This window comes from Haliotis rufescens, unplaced genomic scaffold (assembly GCF_023055435.1).
Source record: "Haliotis rufescens isolate VD_foot unplaced genomic scaffold, xgHalRufe1.0.p SCAF_8, whole genome shotgun sequence".
NCBI lineage: Eukaryota > Metazoa > Mollusca > Gastropoda > Lepetellida > Haliotidae > Haliotis > Haliotis rufescens.
The window spans coordinates 2,731,155-2,748,006 of NW_025964372.1; the positions used below are offsets into that span (position 1 = coordinate 2,731,155).

Below are 16,852 nucleotides of genomic sequence, written 5' to 3' on the forward strand. Positions count from 1 at the left end.
AATATAATGTTCCAACAGGATTTTCTTATGTTGAGCTAGCGCAGGATTGTGGACATATTGATATTTCCCATTGCCTATTTCAAACAAAGCTGTAAGGATATTGGATTTCTTTATTGGCGCAGTAAATTACTATCATATTATTCTTATGTGCGTATTCGTATCACTACTTGATCCTGAAAAGTATGTATTAAAATTAATGCCACATAAGGATTTTATCAGTATATTGTGTAAGTGTTGCTGATTATTACACAGATATCAAATTAGGGGATAAATTTACTATGTTTTCAATGTAGAGCCATGTTACCTGTAAATTTAAGCGTGCTTAATAGAATTTGGAACCGAACCTGCAGCAACTTCGTGAACCAGCGTGACGTGGGCATCCGTAAAGAAAATAAGCAAGTCTTGCAAGGTTTAGTTCTTCACCACATGTCACTGTCATTACGTCACACTGTGACGCAGAAAATATGATGTCACAGTCGGCTATAGAAAAGCGCCAAATTTCAAGCTCATTCTGGTCCCTAAAACTTGAAATACTCTCTTTTAAGCGATTTCTATCGTCTGTTTTGCCCGAAATGTATTGCCAGACATACTTTTAATATTTGTATGAAACGCAAGTCTGCATTTTGCAACTAATAACTGTATTTATTATTATTTAAAAATAATTACCGACGTTGACTGAGAAAGGAGTACTGTTCTATAAACATTATTCTCCGCGGTGATGCGGCCGTCAAATCGTCTGTTTCCATCAGAAGTGGTTATTGTGATTTTTTACCAATCAGTAACTTCCTTATTCATGTTGGAATATACAACAGCTCCGTTTTCATCTTCAGTAAGTGAAGATACTATAATCTGTAATAGGTGTGATAGCTGTCAAAGTATGGACGAATACAATTTTATGTTGATATGCCCATATCATAATGTGAGCAGAAAACAGCATATTCCAGGATATAATTATACCTCAGGACGTTCTGTCAACTGATATCTAAAAGTGACACTTATACCCTTATAGGTCTATATCTATTTTCTTAAAAAGAAATCTGCCGATATGAAACACAAGGAAAAAGAGTATTAAAGGCTTATCTTTTACGTATATAATCAAACAGATTGCACGAATTACAATTAATACACAGCCTATTTAATTATATGCCAATACACAGCTGTTTCTACGTATTTATATTACGCGATACGTGATCATATCTGTTGTTGTTGTATTATATGGCAAATAAATCACATCTTCACAGCTGTTATTTCGTTCTTAAAGTACATTGCTTCATATCGCTTATGATGCTTCATAATCCATGCATACACGTGCGTATTAAGTAAATATCAGTAAATATTTAATTCTTTCTTCATATAATTGTTTTCTGTTCCAGCGACATGCACAGCAACCTTGTCGTCATTATCTGGCAGCATCATGAGCGCCCCAGGTGACGGCAGGAACTACTTGGACAACACCCGGTGCAACTACACCTTCACAGCGACATCCTACCCGAGAACCATTACCTTCACCTTCACAACCTTCCAGCTGGAGAGTCATGCCTCCTGCAGATATGACTACCTCCAGTTTAACAGCGGCGTGAAGAAATGTGGAACTATCTCCAATCTCGTGTGTAAGTACTCCAAGCAGCTTGGGAAATAATCTCAAGCTTAACTTTGATGATGTTTTTGAGGTATCAATACTCCCATGCCTCAGCATATGCATAGGTTTGCGAGATATAGAATTGTGTTAATTGGGCAGGTATTTCTGAAGTACAGATACAGAAAAGACAACTTTTGCACAATATATTGGGTACGTTTTTATTCAGTATACCTCAATTGTAGATAATTCAGTGTTATTAAGTGCAGAAGAGCATAGTACAACATTATTGTAACCCTAAATTAAATTGACCGAAATGATCTGGCCCCACTCAACACCTCAATATACATCATGCATTGGTGTTCGCGTTGTATCCGGGGTGTGTGTTTGTCTCCAGATACTGACACGATGAACGGCCAGTACCGTGTCACCTTCTACACTGACGGATCAGTCACACGCCGTGGCTTCGTGGCCTCCTACCAGATCAGTGACAGTAGGTATTAATGGTTGATTCTCATCACACACAATCGTACAATAATCCTGCAAGCACCTCTGTGTAACTCTGTGTATCTACACCTCGTCCTTTTGTTCATCTCTCAGGATTTAAAGCCATTTGACTTTTGACATCAAAACGAATTTGATTCTATCCTGTCCCGCGAGCCTCACCTATTTTTTCACATTTTTTTAAAATTTGAATTTACCAACAGATTAGGATGTTGAACATTCACAGATCACGATTTATTCTGTTAAAAATGAGTTTACTTATACTGAATGTACATGTGATATATGGGATGGAAATATTCTTCTGTAACAATAAGATCTTTGATATTTTGCATGGATCATCCCAGCCATGGCATCTATCAACTTTGCTCACTGAATTAATTATGGTCCGTAATTAAACATACCACGTATGTGTTTTGGAATGTTCACGTTTTGCCCCTGCGGTAAACATTGAGCTCTCCACATCCATGTAGATCCCGTTGAAATCAGTGCCCCCCCCCCCCCCAGATAATGTCCTGCTTCCCACACCCCAGTATATCCCGTTGAAATCAGTGCTCCCCCCACCCCGATATTGTCCTGCTCCCCACACCCCAGTAGATCCCGTTGAAATCAGTGCTCTCCCCACCCCAATAATGTCCTGCTTCCCACACAGCAGTAGATCTCGTTGAAATCAGTGCGCTCACCACCCCGATAATGTCCTGCTTCCCACACCCCAGTAGATCCCGTTGAAATCAGTGCTCCCCCAACCCCGATAATGTCCTGCTTCCCACGCCCCAGTAGGTCTTATTGAAATCAGTGCTCCCCCACCACGATGATGTCCTGCTTCCCACACCCCAGTAGATCTCGTTGGAATCAGTGCGCTCACCACCCAGATAATGTCCTGCTTCCCACACCCCAGTAATCCCGTTAAAATCAGTGCTCTCCCGACCCCGATAATGTCCTGCTTTCCACACCTAGTAGATCTCGTTGAAATCAGTGCTCTCCCCACCCCCAATAATGTGCTCAAATGTCCCCAAGTCGTCCTCACGGGATCGTAGTGTTTGCCATATCTGTAGATATTTTGGAAAATAGGAAAATGATTGGACCTCTCTTCGTGGGCAATGTTGGGCTAAAAGTAAATCGTAAGACGTTTTTTGGGGAAAATATAATCATGAGTCTCACTTTTAGTAGTTAATTTCTTGAGTTGCTACTAGACAAACGATGTAATACAAATATTCTCTTTGAGTGTCTCTCTATTTCTGTATTCAGCGCGTACTTGTTCATGAATTAGACTTATTGTTATCTAGCCTTCCTAGTATATAAACAAATCTGAAATAATGTTACGATTCGTCTCCAAAATTGCACAAGGTCCTTATTTGTGACGCCAGTATTATATAACCTGTGCAGTGAAGTATATGTTGAGTAGTACTTTAGATATATTTATTACAGATATAAAACGTCAACGCCAGAGAACAACTAGTCACGACTATCTAACTTTTTTCATTTCAATTGTAGTGATTGACGTGCAAAACACAACTTCAAACCCCATTGGGCTGGCATCAAACAACGGTGAGTGATGTACATGTACTTCAATATTAACCCTGCTCATCGTTCAACCTTCAACAGTAGTTTTAGATCATTTCATCTGAAGGGTCATGCCAGCTAATGCTGTGTAACGTCGTCAACTGTATTAAGCTGTTTTCCAGGTAACATATAATTGTATCCAAAGTAGCATATTTTGATGCTTTAGCTGTGTGATCAATGCAATTCCAATCGAAGGGTTACATTCTAATTCCTTATGAAATTGGATATGAAAGGACTTGCTCAGTGTATCGCTCCCTCAATCTGATTTCACATGTTAGGTTTCTGTGCGTTTGAATTGATCTTTTAAGACGTAATATTCAGTTTACCTAGGATATATACAGTGTGGACGCAAAAGGGTCGAAATCAGTATATGTGGCATAACAATGGCCCAACACCTGGTACAGCAATATATTAATTTCATTTGTCTGTAGTAATTATGACCATTTCTTGACTCGGACAGAAATAAAGTACCTTTTCAAAATGAAGAAGGGCTTGTGAGATATTTAGTTTAAAAACTATGAATATTGCAGTGTTCACATGACAAAGTTACGATGTATGAAAAATAGATAAAGGTTCTCTCTGAAGCTGTTATTGTGTTAAACTACAAAACGGCTTTCTATCTAGGTACCTGTGGCACAACGCTGACATCTTCCACGGGGCGCATCTACTACCCAACTACCGCCAGTTACACCAACAACGGCCGTTGCCAGGTGACTATCAGACCTGGGGCTGGACAGACATTCAACGTCACCTTCACAGACTTCGACCTCGAGTATCAGTCTTCCTGCAACTACGACTCTCTGATGTTCCAGGTGAACGGAGTCAACTCTTCCAAGACCTGTGGTCGCAACAGAGCAGGCCTAACACTTAGCTGTACGTACTTCGCTTCTGAGTCCGGAAAAGTTTTAAAAGACCATTATTGTCAGTCGTGCCTAAAATGTGATGTTGATGATTTAATATATTAGTACTTGAATGTGAAGGTTGCCTAGTTAACTTCTACAGTAAGGATGTCTCCAACTGTTGCAGTCCCCTACACCAGCGGTGACATCGTGGTGAACTTCAGGAGTGATGGCAGCGTCACAGGAAGAGGATTTGATCTCAACTATCAAGTGACCTAGGATGAGGCGATTGGGTGCAGATGTACATGTATATATAGTGACTGAAAAACGTAACCATGCTTCATATAAAGTTTAATAAAAACAGATTTATTTTAAAAATTAAATGATGCATCTTTCAATACATATTCATAAAGGCATCTCCTCGACTTTAAAATCGTGATTAACAATTTTCATTTGTCAATGTACGGCGCACAATTTGGATGTTTGCGTGATGGTGTGAGTATGATATTCATTCACGCGGAGTTTGAAAGTGAACATCATACCATGATTGTTAAGCTATCAGGTGTTCATATAAAATCTTTTGTTTAAGTAACGCCTACGCAATGCCACGATTTGCTGAAAATCAATCTTCGCGCCTGGGTATGCTGCAAACAGAAATGGCGCAAAACGAAGTTGCAATACTGCAATGTTCATCAAAACATAATATCACCTCTTCGAAGACGTTATCTACAGTAGGGCAACACTCATGACTTGCCATGGACCTGCGGTCCATGTGTGACGTTACGGCAACCGTATTCGCGCGATCGTTTGGTACATCTACAGAATAGATATCAAACTGCCACAAACTGCCATAAACTGCCACATTAACAGCTCAGACAATTACTGGGTTGAGATCAATTAGTTATATAACCATAACCACATCCGGCACCGACCTCCAGCGATACGCCATATTTCCACGCCACCGTCGGGAACACATAGCTCAGTGTAGACATCATCTGAGGTTCAGGGGACGAGACTGGGACAGTATACTGTTGAGAGACAGGTCCAGGTTTCATGTTCTACCCTTTGTACCAAAGCAGGGACGTAACGTCACGATGCAGCAGGATCATTACTGCCCACATGTTGCACGTCTTGAAATAGAATTTTTGAGGCAGCATGCAAGACTTTGCTGTAGTGCCATGGCCGGCTGTTCCTCCTGGAGACGGTAACGCTAGCTCGGTTTGCCCGATCTTTGGTTGACATTTGGAACAAGAACACACACACACACACACACAGACACAGACACAGACACACACACACGCACACACACACACACACACACACTGAACACACACTGAAAACACACACACACACACACACACACACACACACACACACACACACTGAACACAAATGGTGGTCACACCCGATATTGACATTGTTAGTTGAGTTGTTACACCACCCCATTGTTCGGGCCTGTCGCTTTGTCTCCAGTCACTAGGTATGGATTTGTTATGATAAAACATTGATCAGAAGAATGACCAAATAATATGTTTATCATTTTCAATAACATAACATTTACACAACTTTATGTGAAGCACGGTTACTTTTTTCGATAAAAACGTCACTATTTGGAAAAGATTCGTACAGCCATAGACCGAGTTTTATGCGCGCAACGACTAACACCTTTTCTTTTACATCGACAAGCGGAACATTTATTGTAGTTGTTTTTACCTGCTCCTTAAATATGAGGAAGGTGCAGTTAGACATACCTTGAGTATCAGCAGTGACCCTAAATTTATACATCCTGTCTATAATATTTAAACATTTACGTTTTAGTGTTGCATTTCCTCACTATATATCAATGAATCAACCCATTTTCAGGACAAGCATGCCCTTCCTGCCTGATGGCTGTATCTGCTGAAGCCCTGTCTTACTTGACCATTGATGAGACGAGTCAGCCATCCAACGTAGACACATGCACCATTAACACCTGTCTGGTGGCATATTACACATGGAAGTAATTCATATTTAATCAGAAATCCATATATCGATAGTGCCTGAAGCTTAGCTTTATCACACTTATTGTTTTATCCATGCATGTTTACTGTTGTTTTTCTTCTTTTTGATGGTTAATGTTTTGTCTTTCATATATTGAAGCACAAGTGTTCTTCAAGAATTAAAGCTCTTCTATCAGCTTGACTATCTTTTGTGTTCTTGTTTTCACTTTGTTTTAGTATGTATACTGTTAGGATATTTGTAGTATACTTTTTGTGTTTGTTTTACTATCTCTTAAAAATTATTTCACATCAAGGATTCCCATGCATATCCAAAACTTACATTTTGCATTATGTACTGTGTAATAGGCATTGATTATGATATATTGTTTTGTTTGGAATTTTCATTTCACGCTAATTTTATCGAGTTATCACCTGTGTAATGAATCCCATTATATGTTCCATAGCACAGAACATATAAATAGAGATTACAATACGGGTATGTATATTGAATGACGGCAACATTCTTCAGCTATGACGTCATTTCTATTGTGACGTCATTACCACCTTATGTGATCCAATGATTTCGGATGACGTAAACAATACACCGGCGCGTGTGAAGTGATATTTGCCCAATTAACTCGGTTACCTATTACCCTATGGATAATAGAAAGTATAGTTATAGGCGCAACTACACGCGCACACAATGACAAGGAGGGAGAGACATGCAAAATGCTTAAGTATCCTGAGAGATAATGGTAACGCCAACATTCCCCTCCACATTCAATTGGACATTTTTTCACTTTATTTTAGTCTCAAATCAATAGTATTACAATATTTTCGCAAATGACTAGCTGTAAGCCCTGGAGATCTTTGCATCCTAAACATTTAAGGATTCTTATATTGTGCTTTTGAAGTGCTGTACTATACGTCTATTTCCTTGTTGTGAGCAACATGTTAGTTTATACTATTGTTAGTTAATACGACCAAACGTTTCGTCATACACGCTTTAGAAATAAAATTGCAAGAATTAAATGCAATTATATTTATTTGTTATCAATAGATGTTACATTTGTCCATAATAATTATGGAATACAACATGGTGCACGTCACGTTAACACCAACGGAAGTTCAAGATCTTCGCAAAGATATGGTTCATGTTATGAGAAATATTATCCAAAAACATACGCTCCTGATGTTAAGTCTGTTGACGTTTCGATTTCAATTTCATTCACAACGCCAATGCCTCAGTGATTTTCATATTTGTATCACATGTTTACCACAAGATTGTATCTATGAATCACTGCCGAGTAGTTATGATGCCACACGTTCCCGAAAAGGTGAGCGTACCTGCTCCACCAGTCGCAGTTAAGATCACAGATATCACCAGCGACATATCACCAACGAGAATTGGCCACCCCGGCAGCCATATTGAAAACGCCATTTTGCCAATTGTTCAGCAATAACAAATTTAATATTTTGCTGTGTATTGATATTTTACACAGTTTCCATCGTTGACCTCACTTGGCCGCATTCACTTACAGACAAGTGTATTTTAACTGACACGCTGTGAAGATGCCAGCTGTGCACTGTTCTTTATTATTCTTCGTCACACTTGGTTGGCCTTTCTGATCTAATATATTGGGGGTAGAATGGATCTTCTGCATGTCATCACATCCCATTTGCGTAGATCGATGCTCATGATGTCAGTCATTGAATTGTTTGGTCCAGACTAGATTAATACAGTGGCCCAGTCGTCTAAGGCGCCGCGACACGCCAGAAACCTATGATTGTGGGTTCGAATCCCGGTTCGCCCCGATTATGTTTCGAGGTTTGTCAGCACCATACCCGTGCTCGTGGGTTTCACCGAAGTGGTAATCGTCTGAGACCTGCATCACTTCGGGCTTTCCTCCCACATTAAGCTGACACGCCGTGATATAACTGGAATACTGTTAAAAGCGGCGTAAAACCCAACTCACTCACTCACTCACTGTCGTAAAAGGCGACTAACGGGATCGTGGTCAGGCTCGCTGGCTTGGTTAGTGCGTGTCCTCGATCCCAATTGCGTGAATCGATGCTCATGATGTTAATAACTGGATTGACTGGTCCAGACTCGATTATTTTAAAAACCGCCGTCATATAGCTGGAATATTGCTGAGTGCGGCGTTAAACAACAAACAAACAAACAAACAAACAAACAAAACCTTTCAAGTTGAAAATACAAGTCGTGACTTGGCCACGTAAAATTATGAGAGAGACCAGTCAGATGTAGTTATTAAATATTTCCTATGTCGTATTTTGATTCGCCTTAGTTTCAAAGCTAATGTATCATATCACTCTCTATTTCTTCCCGGGGCGGTGGGGCAGCCTTGTGGTTGAAGCGTTCGCTCGTCATGCACATGTTCATTTGATCTTACTTCGTTTTATCCTTTTTTGGCTGTTTGAGCACCTTTGTCTGTACAGGATGGTAGGAATATACGCAGCTTTGTAGTCTTGTTTTAACATCAAAAGGTGAATAGTTCTTGGCAGTCATGAGTGAGTGAGTAAGTGAGTATGGTTTTACGCCGCGTTTAGCAATATTCCACAATATCACGTCGGGGGACACCGGAAAATGGGCTTCACACATTGTACCCATGTGGGGAATGGAACCCGGGTTTTCGACGTGACGAGCCAACGATTTAACGACACGGCTACCCAACCGCCCCTCTTGGCAGTTATGGCATACGATGAGAGACCCATCTATGTAATTGCTATGACTGGAGAGACTGGAAAGGTCTGTTACAGGTAAGGAACCACTCTGCAGTAGGGAACATGACGGTGTATATTGATGACCATACGAAGATTAAACGTTATGTTGAACCAAGGCCATTACAATAAGTGCAAGCGATGCTGATATGCAAATAATAGTACGTGGTGATAGAAGGCTGTCTCCCCTGCCAATACTTCACCAGGAACCAAGTACACAACGCCATCTTTGGTAAGTACACTTGGGAATATCAGAAACTACTTGTGGTTGCAACAACACAACTAAACGGATCTGTGATCTGTGCGAGGGAAAGCATAGCCGTCTATTCCGGGATAATTTACAATAACTCATTTACAGCATACGATCAACTTCTACCTGTCAAACATTACGGCCAGGAATTCTTCTTCCTTTTTAAACCACCACATAAAGCCAACTTCAGGTGATCACAGACCAACGTGATCATGTTGAATAGTGGCACAGCATTTTCCCTTGGTGAGAAACGTTTCTATCGGCAACCTGTGTATGGGACTCTTTATTTAAGTGCCAGGTGACAAATAGATGTCCACATGTACTCACATGTCTTGTGCTCATGATTTCTTTGCGTTTGTCCAAATCCCTGAACCGACAAACAATTAGTTTTTCTTCATCTTGCTCACTTATCATAATAATTATTTAGGTTATAGTGATTTTTTTGTTAAAAATTACGAAAAGGTGTTTTGACAATTCATGTACTTGATCGCCAAATGTGTTTCAACTGATCACACAGCTCAAGATACTCTTCACAGTTCCATTATTTCCTACATCTTAAAAAACCCAACAAAAGCTAACCTTTATCAGAGAGAGAATGTGTGGATGTCGACTTCTTTATTATGAGGAACACAACTAGAGCGACCCCTGAGCAGGAGAGAACAAAGAAAGGTGTCCTGTTCACTGTATCGTAACTACATCAGTCTTCGTCTCAACAACGCCCCTTCCTCTATGTTTCTCCGCCCACTATCGAAGCCTCGTGATGACGTACAGTATACGATTTCTATAGTAGGGAAATGTACTTTGACCACAGCTGTTGGAAGGCGGATTTAAAGGGAATATGTTAATTTTGTTTATAAAGATATGTTTTTTAAAGTTACAATGTATCAGTGGTGGAAGTCAAACACGTGGTGCATTACTCGCGAGTACTTTCCTTTACCTCCATACTAGCGCAATATGGCAGAGACCGTGTTATTACATCTATTTACGTTTGAATACACACGGCATGATACATTTTATGAATGTCTCATTTAAATGTAATAATTCACTGATTGTGATTCTAGAAATTATAAAATTTTGGGACTATTGACGGAATACAAGAAACTTCTCATGGACTTGAATTTTCCTCAAAATGATTTTAGATGTGGTGACAAGACAGAAGTGGGGACAAATGTCAGATACAATCGATGGCAGAGAACTGTTATAGAATCAATTGTATTGTATAATTTGCAAAATTATTTTTTGATGGTTACCGTTTTTATCCATTGGCTTTATCTTGTTTTACCCTTCCCCTACCTCTAGCCCTTCCCCTACCCCTACCTCTTACTCTACCTTTAGCCCTTCCTCCTACCTTTAGCCTTTCCCCCATCTCTACCTCTTTTACGAGAGTCTGAAAGACTTCTCATTTTGTGACCGATGATTGTGTAGCGCTGTTAATGGCGAGATTATGTTTTACCCTAGTGTGTGTTCTGAAATAGATTTCATCATGTTTGATTATGATATCGAACAAATACAATTCTAAAGAGCATATCACGCGAATGTGTCTTGGGGTGGTAAGTATAATGTACTAGGAGTAGTGTGTATTCCTACATAAACACACAAGAGTGATAACCTCCATATCATATCATGTCATTCTTGAATCCAGTCTTCGCAAAACCTGTTCTCATCGCTCACAAACATTACCGATTACCGATGACGGACAAGGGCAACACCATGTTTGTTTGAAAAAACTGAAAGTAGTACCTACCTAGCCTTTCACACCTTCTTTATCCATATATGACCTCAAAGGATACCGTTTTTATCCGTTGGCTTCATCCTGCGAGAAACGACCCTGACCTTTCACACTTTCTGTATCCATATATGACCTCAAAGGATACCATTTTTATCCGTTGGCTTTATCCTGCGAGAAACGAACCTATTATATGATAATATGGTTTATCGACAGGCATTATAGAGTTGTGTAGACTACCAATAGATCGATGTCCCAACACCACGTTTTTGTGTGAATTAGGCATGTTATGTTTTAGGTATCGAATTGAGGTTGAGACCAGATTTTTATAATGTTTTGACCAATCAGAATCGGACATTCTTCAGTGTCACAGACCTTTCTAATGATAAGAGGGGGATGTCTGTTCGTGGTCAGGTAGATTCACACAAATGCTGCATTGACCTTGGATGATTCTGTCTGGTTTACATAAGGGCTCTGTGGGCTTCCTGTCAATATATCAAAGTGTTGAAAGACACAGTTCGTTGTTATTATTTGTTCATAGTACATGTTTCTGTTGGCAATAATAATAAACATAACACCCACCCACGACACTTATAGAAACATGAATGATATGCTACTAGTTGAATGGTACATTTTGCCAAATCAGGATGGAAGTGTTACTGTGGAAAGATCACCGGGGGCAGTGGCTATCGTCGGATACACTGATTTTCCGTTGTTTCAGTGTAAAATATATATAGAAGAAATCATTTGTGGAAATACAAACGGTACATGAGTTATGCTATGGAAATTAGCCCTTCAATTATTGGAATTTTAAGAAAACCGGAAAAAAATAAGAGCAATAACGTTTCATGATGCTGCTAAATAAGATTCAGTATAGAAGTCCGTGAACCCGCCATTCTGAAAAGTAATGGGAGAAGCGCACCGACCTTTGAGAAATATGTTCTACACAAAAGAAGTTCAAGATAACCCTGTTCTTTCTTTCATATTACTGAAGTTTATTTGTCATGACATACGCTCGACAACAGTGTGAACATTGGAGAAAGTAAGGGCCACGGGCTTAAAACTCAGTCAGTCAGTCGGTCGGTCAGGGTTGAAGACTTAAACGGAAGTAGGTGTCGTTATTATTATGTTTTAATAATATTTTACAAAACATTTCATTCCTATTGTTCAAAGAATGAGGTTAATGATGCTCTCGAAGGTCGTACATGTTCCTTTTTTATTTATGAGTTTTTTATAATGTTATGAACATATCGAAAAACGTATTCCTTGCTCAAAGTGAACCATTTCATTCCTACTTTTCAAAGAATGAGGTTACAGGTTAATAGCGTTCTCAAAGATCGCATATGTGACGTTAAAGTGAAGACATTTATCTAGTCTGTTTGTATACTTGAAGTCAAATATAACATTGTACATGTATAACGTCTGTCTGCATTATGTACATACATTCATCATAATCAATATTATGGTCACTCCTTTCGGCGGCTTCCAAATCTCAAAGATGACCGACAACATAATTCCTTGAACAATGCAATAAAACAAAAACAAAGTGGCTGATAATACAGACGTTTTTAAGTATTTGTTCTAGCTCAGTCCAATTTATTTACCTATGAAGTCATTTGCAAGTCTAAGCGTGGTAGAGTATTTTAAGAGAGCTGAAACGATTTGCGTTATCAGACCAAAAGTGTAATAATCATCATGACGGTAAAATAAGAACAAAAATTCTAATTTTACTTAAGTACGATCGGAAATGCTACAACACTGCTTATCTGACTTCATGTAATAAATACGAGTCATAGGACTATAAAAAAAACATATATCAAAATAATGCGAATTGACCTAATCTGGCCTGTCCTAACTGACATTTTGATTACCCTTCAAATGTACTTTTACAGGTAAAATCATGATAAACTTAGAAAATATTCGTGTGTTGTCATGCATGTATGAAATGGCCTAATTACCTAACACCTGTCCCGAGGTGATGACCTCACACCGTCCGTGCATTCTCCGAGGTGCAAATGTCACCGAGTTGGGTGTGGTCTCAAAATATTGCTGTTATTGTATTTAATTGACTAGCGTTGATGGGGTAGCAATTTAGGATATGTACTGCATTATATTTGCTTGGAAACTTGATGGACTAGTTAAGAGCTATGAAACGGGATGAGTATTGGAAGCTTGCGGTTTTTTGAATCCAGAGGTACTTGTTGTTCAACAGATGGCTCCTTCAGGTAGCATTTATCTCCGCTGATGACGTATATGAAACTGTACTTATGAATGTTGTGTTATGTCTCACAATGTCTGACTACCGTACGTAAGACAACATAACCGTGTTGTGCCGCCAGCACATATGTCTTGTACTTTACTGGTTTCTTATTCAGCCGAATTTTCTCCATGAGTTGAACTTTCGTTTCATATGGTCTGAAGTCGACAATGTCATATATTCCTGTATGGTCGCCTTCAGACTACTCATGGTTTGGGCGACAGTATCTGATCCCCGGACGTTATATTAATTGGCGTTATCCATGACAATAACACTGGCGTTATCCATGACAATAACACTGGCGTTATCCATGACAATAACACTGGCGTTATCCATGACAATAACACTGGCGTTGTTTAAAATAGGCGTCCGGTATCATTCAAAGTAAAAAAAAAAATCATTTCTCTATGATTTTAATCGTAGTATTTTTGGTTTTTTTAACTGTTTGGTTAATAATTCTGACCACCGCCAGTAGCCAGAGCAATGGTGTAAATCCTGCTGGGGACCATGTAGGTAGCAGAAGTACCGTAATTCCCCATGGTCCCTAATATGGTGGCCGATCTTTGGTTGCTGGTGGTGATCTATAGCTCATTTTTATATTGTATCATGACATATAGTGATATCTTTTTATGATTACATGCTAGTTTTAACAATTTATCTGTGATATTCTAGTTATTTTACTGTCCACTGATGACAAGTTTTTATTAATTGATAATATATAATAACTTCTCGTCACGATATGGCTGAAATTTTGCCGATATGACGTTAAATTTAACTCACTCACTCACTCACTGTTTAAAATGGGCAATAGCTGAAGTTCCAACCAGTCTATATACACATCACCTCCTATAATGTCCTTATGAAAATCACCAGTTTTCTTTTTCGCCTCGAAAACTATTACACATCCATCAATAAGCCCCATATCATGGGTTTCAGCGTGCAAAACAATGACACGATTACCTTTACCTGATGGTCTATGGGTGCTTTTTGTCCATCTGCCGATAGCCACATGTAGTCAGTGGAACGATTCATCAAGGAAAATTATCTGGACGCCCTGACTGTGATAGTTATGAATGGTTCGGAGATAATGTGACCCCATAGACAGGATGGAATGTTTTCCCCTGAAAAGTGCTCGGTCATCGCCACGCGCAGTGTATCGAAATCTCATCTCTTGGAGAGCAATAGTTAGTGCAGTCCGGGAAACATTTAATGTATCTTTAATTCCTCCCAAATTCTACTACAAGTCAGGGTTACCTTCTGATGATGAAGCTTGTGCGCTATACGCCTCATCACCCGGTATCACAGCTATCAAATACCTTTTTACTTCCCAGTTTTGTTTTTGAGACCACCCCTATACCTGTTTTGTTTTCTTATCATACCGTAGACTTGATGGTATGAATTTAAAACCCCATAGCTTGGGCAGTTCGGTAATTCACCCTATCTAAATTAATAAATGGTTTCCCTCTATCTCTCTAAAGTGTAAAGAACTTGTATACATTTCCCAGTACAGACTCCATATCGGGTACCATGGTTATGGCTATGCAAGTGTAATGTAACATGCATCATGAGAGCAATGTTAACAAAAAGCGCAGTGTCATTTTGTCATTTTAGAAGATGCACGTCTAGAATTTTCTCAAAATGATTTTTGTGTGTGGATTAGGTGTTTTATGAAGACTGCATTATTATCAGTATAACGGAGTCACGTGCGCATATTTTTATAGCCCGTTTCAGACTGTCATCATTGGACTTAGAATAAATGTGAACTTCCTGTTTTCGTTCGAATTTGTTTCCTGTAAACTTGTCGATAGGACTTCTTGTGACTGAAATACTTCAAACCACAAGTAGGGCGATCGGTAGTTACTCGATATTTCAATAACAACAGTCTGTGAAAAAAAATTATATCCTTTTTTAACAGGCAAAAAGCAGTTTTCCAGCATTTCCGACAGTACTTTAATTACATCTTTTTTCTATTGAGATGGGCATCAATATCCTATAAACACACCTGTGTACATCATGGTTCCCAGACATTTTATGTGCGCTTCATAAACACATATGCTCCTCACGCCATCTTCCCGAGGCAAGGGAGTATACTGTTTCCACTTTTTCCGATCAAGGCTGGAACTATTGAGTTAAATTATGGCTGGACTAAAGAGTCTATGCATTGTCCAATTAAAAATCGGGTACCGAAATCGGCATTCGGCGACATGGCGACTGCCCTCATATTTCGGTCTATTGCGGAGTTTGCAGAGCATGTTTACCGCCAACTGGACGTCGACAGATGTTTTCCATATCTGTTCATGTTTTAATCAAGGTGCTTAAATGACTTAGGGCTCACCTTATTACAATGAAGGTTTTGACTATCAACCAGATCGTCTTGACTGGGTGCCGCCATTTGAATCAAACTTAAAGGATATGAGAGGTTTGAATTTATTGGTAAATTGAAGGGACGTAAAAGGGGCGCAACGATAGATTAATGAGAGAGAGCGAGAGAGGGAGAGAGAGAGAGAGCGAGAGAGAGAAAGGGAGAGAGAGAGAGAGAGAGAGAGTGTTATACCTTAAAACATTCATTCCACAGCTCTGCACAATAAGCTTCCTCTCAGTTTGAACCTCCACTAAATGTCACACTGCATGCTTTTGACTTACAACACTCTAATTGCAGGTGTATGAGCGTTGTATGTTTGATATGGGTGATTGATGTATCTGGATAAGTGCAGGTTTATGAGCGTTGTATGTTTGATATGAGTCACCTTTCAATGTCCGGCCAATTGATCATTAACGACTAAAACGTGTAACCTCCACAGGTTCATTAACAACTTCGGAAATCACACCCTTCACGTTAACGTGTCGGCTGTGTTGACGTCTTGTACTTTACGTAAATGTATTTATTTGTCACGCGCTGTCGTTGTGACTGACGTACAGAGGTAGTTCTTAAACAGACGTTTCTCATCTAATGGTGACATTATTTGAATACATGTGTTTGGTCAGATGTTTCTGAAGAGCAAGTTGTGCATACATCCGCTCATGTCCCCCGGTTGCTGTATGGCTGTCAGTGTAAACATGGAGTCACATGTACTAAATAAAATTGTGTATAGATCCAGACGGATTATAAGAATTGACTTTCACGTTGTGTGAGTTCATTGGAGTATGAACATTCATAGAGTAAGGGCCAAACTGTAGGAACGTCGGAGCTTGCGACGTCAATTCTTAAGATTTATTACAATAAATTAGATAGCCACGCGATCAATCGAAAAGGACAACGAAGAACGGAAGAAAAAAATATTTCATTGGTCATCAGGTATTCTCGCTTTTCTTTTAACTGGACGGCCAAGTTTCTGAACACCTCTCCGGATAACCAAGGCTTGTGGGCAAGCGAGGTCAACTTATAGGGTGGACAATATGACCTAGTGGGAATAGGGATG

At 39.5% G+C, this 16,852-nt stretch overlaps 1 protein-coding gene across 4 annotated transcripts in view; it reads left to right on the forward strand.

Moving 5' to 3' along the window:
• The window catches only part of LOC124144625 (deleted in malignant brain tumors 1 protein-like), a 35,208-nt gene extending 28,548 nt beyond the window's left edge, over nt 1-6,660 (forward strand). For 2 of the 4 annotated variants that reach the window (XM_048388982.1, XM_046514113.2), the window contains exons 9-14: nt 1,374-1,610; nt 1,974-2,069; nt 3,572-3,625; nt 4,265-4,513; nt 4,667-4,786; nt 6,343-6,660. In XM_048388982.1, coding sequence (XP_048244939.1) covers nt 1,374-1,610; nt 1,974-2,069; nt 3,572-3,625; nt 4,265-4,513; nt 4,667-4,758 — 728 coding nt within the window. In that variant the 3' untranslated portion in view covers nt 4,759-4,786; nt 6,343-6,660. The remainder of the gene's footprint in view (nt 1-1,373; nt 1,611-1,973; nt 2,070-3,571; nt 3,626-4,264; nt 4,514-4,666; nt 4,787-6,342) is intronic. The other 2 variants (XM_046514114.2, XM_046514115.2) reach the window with 2 other exon arrangements.
• Nucleotides 6,661-16,852: the final 10,192 nt, after the last annotated feature.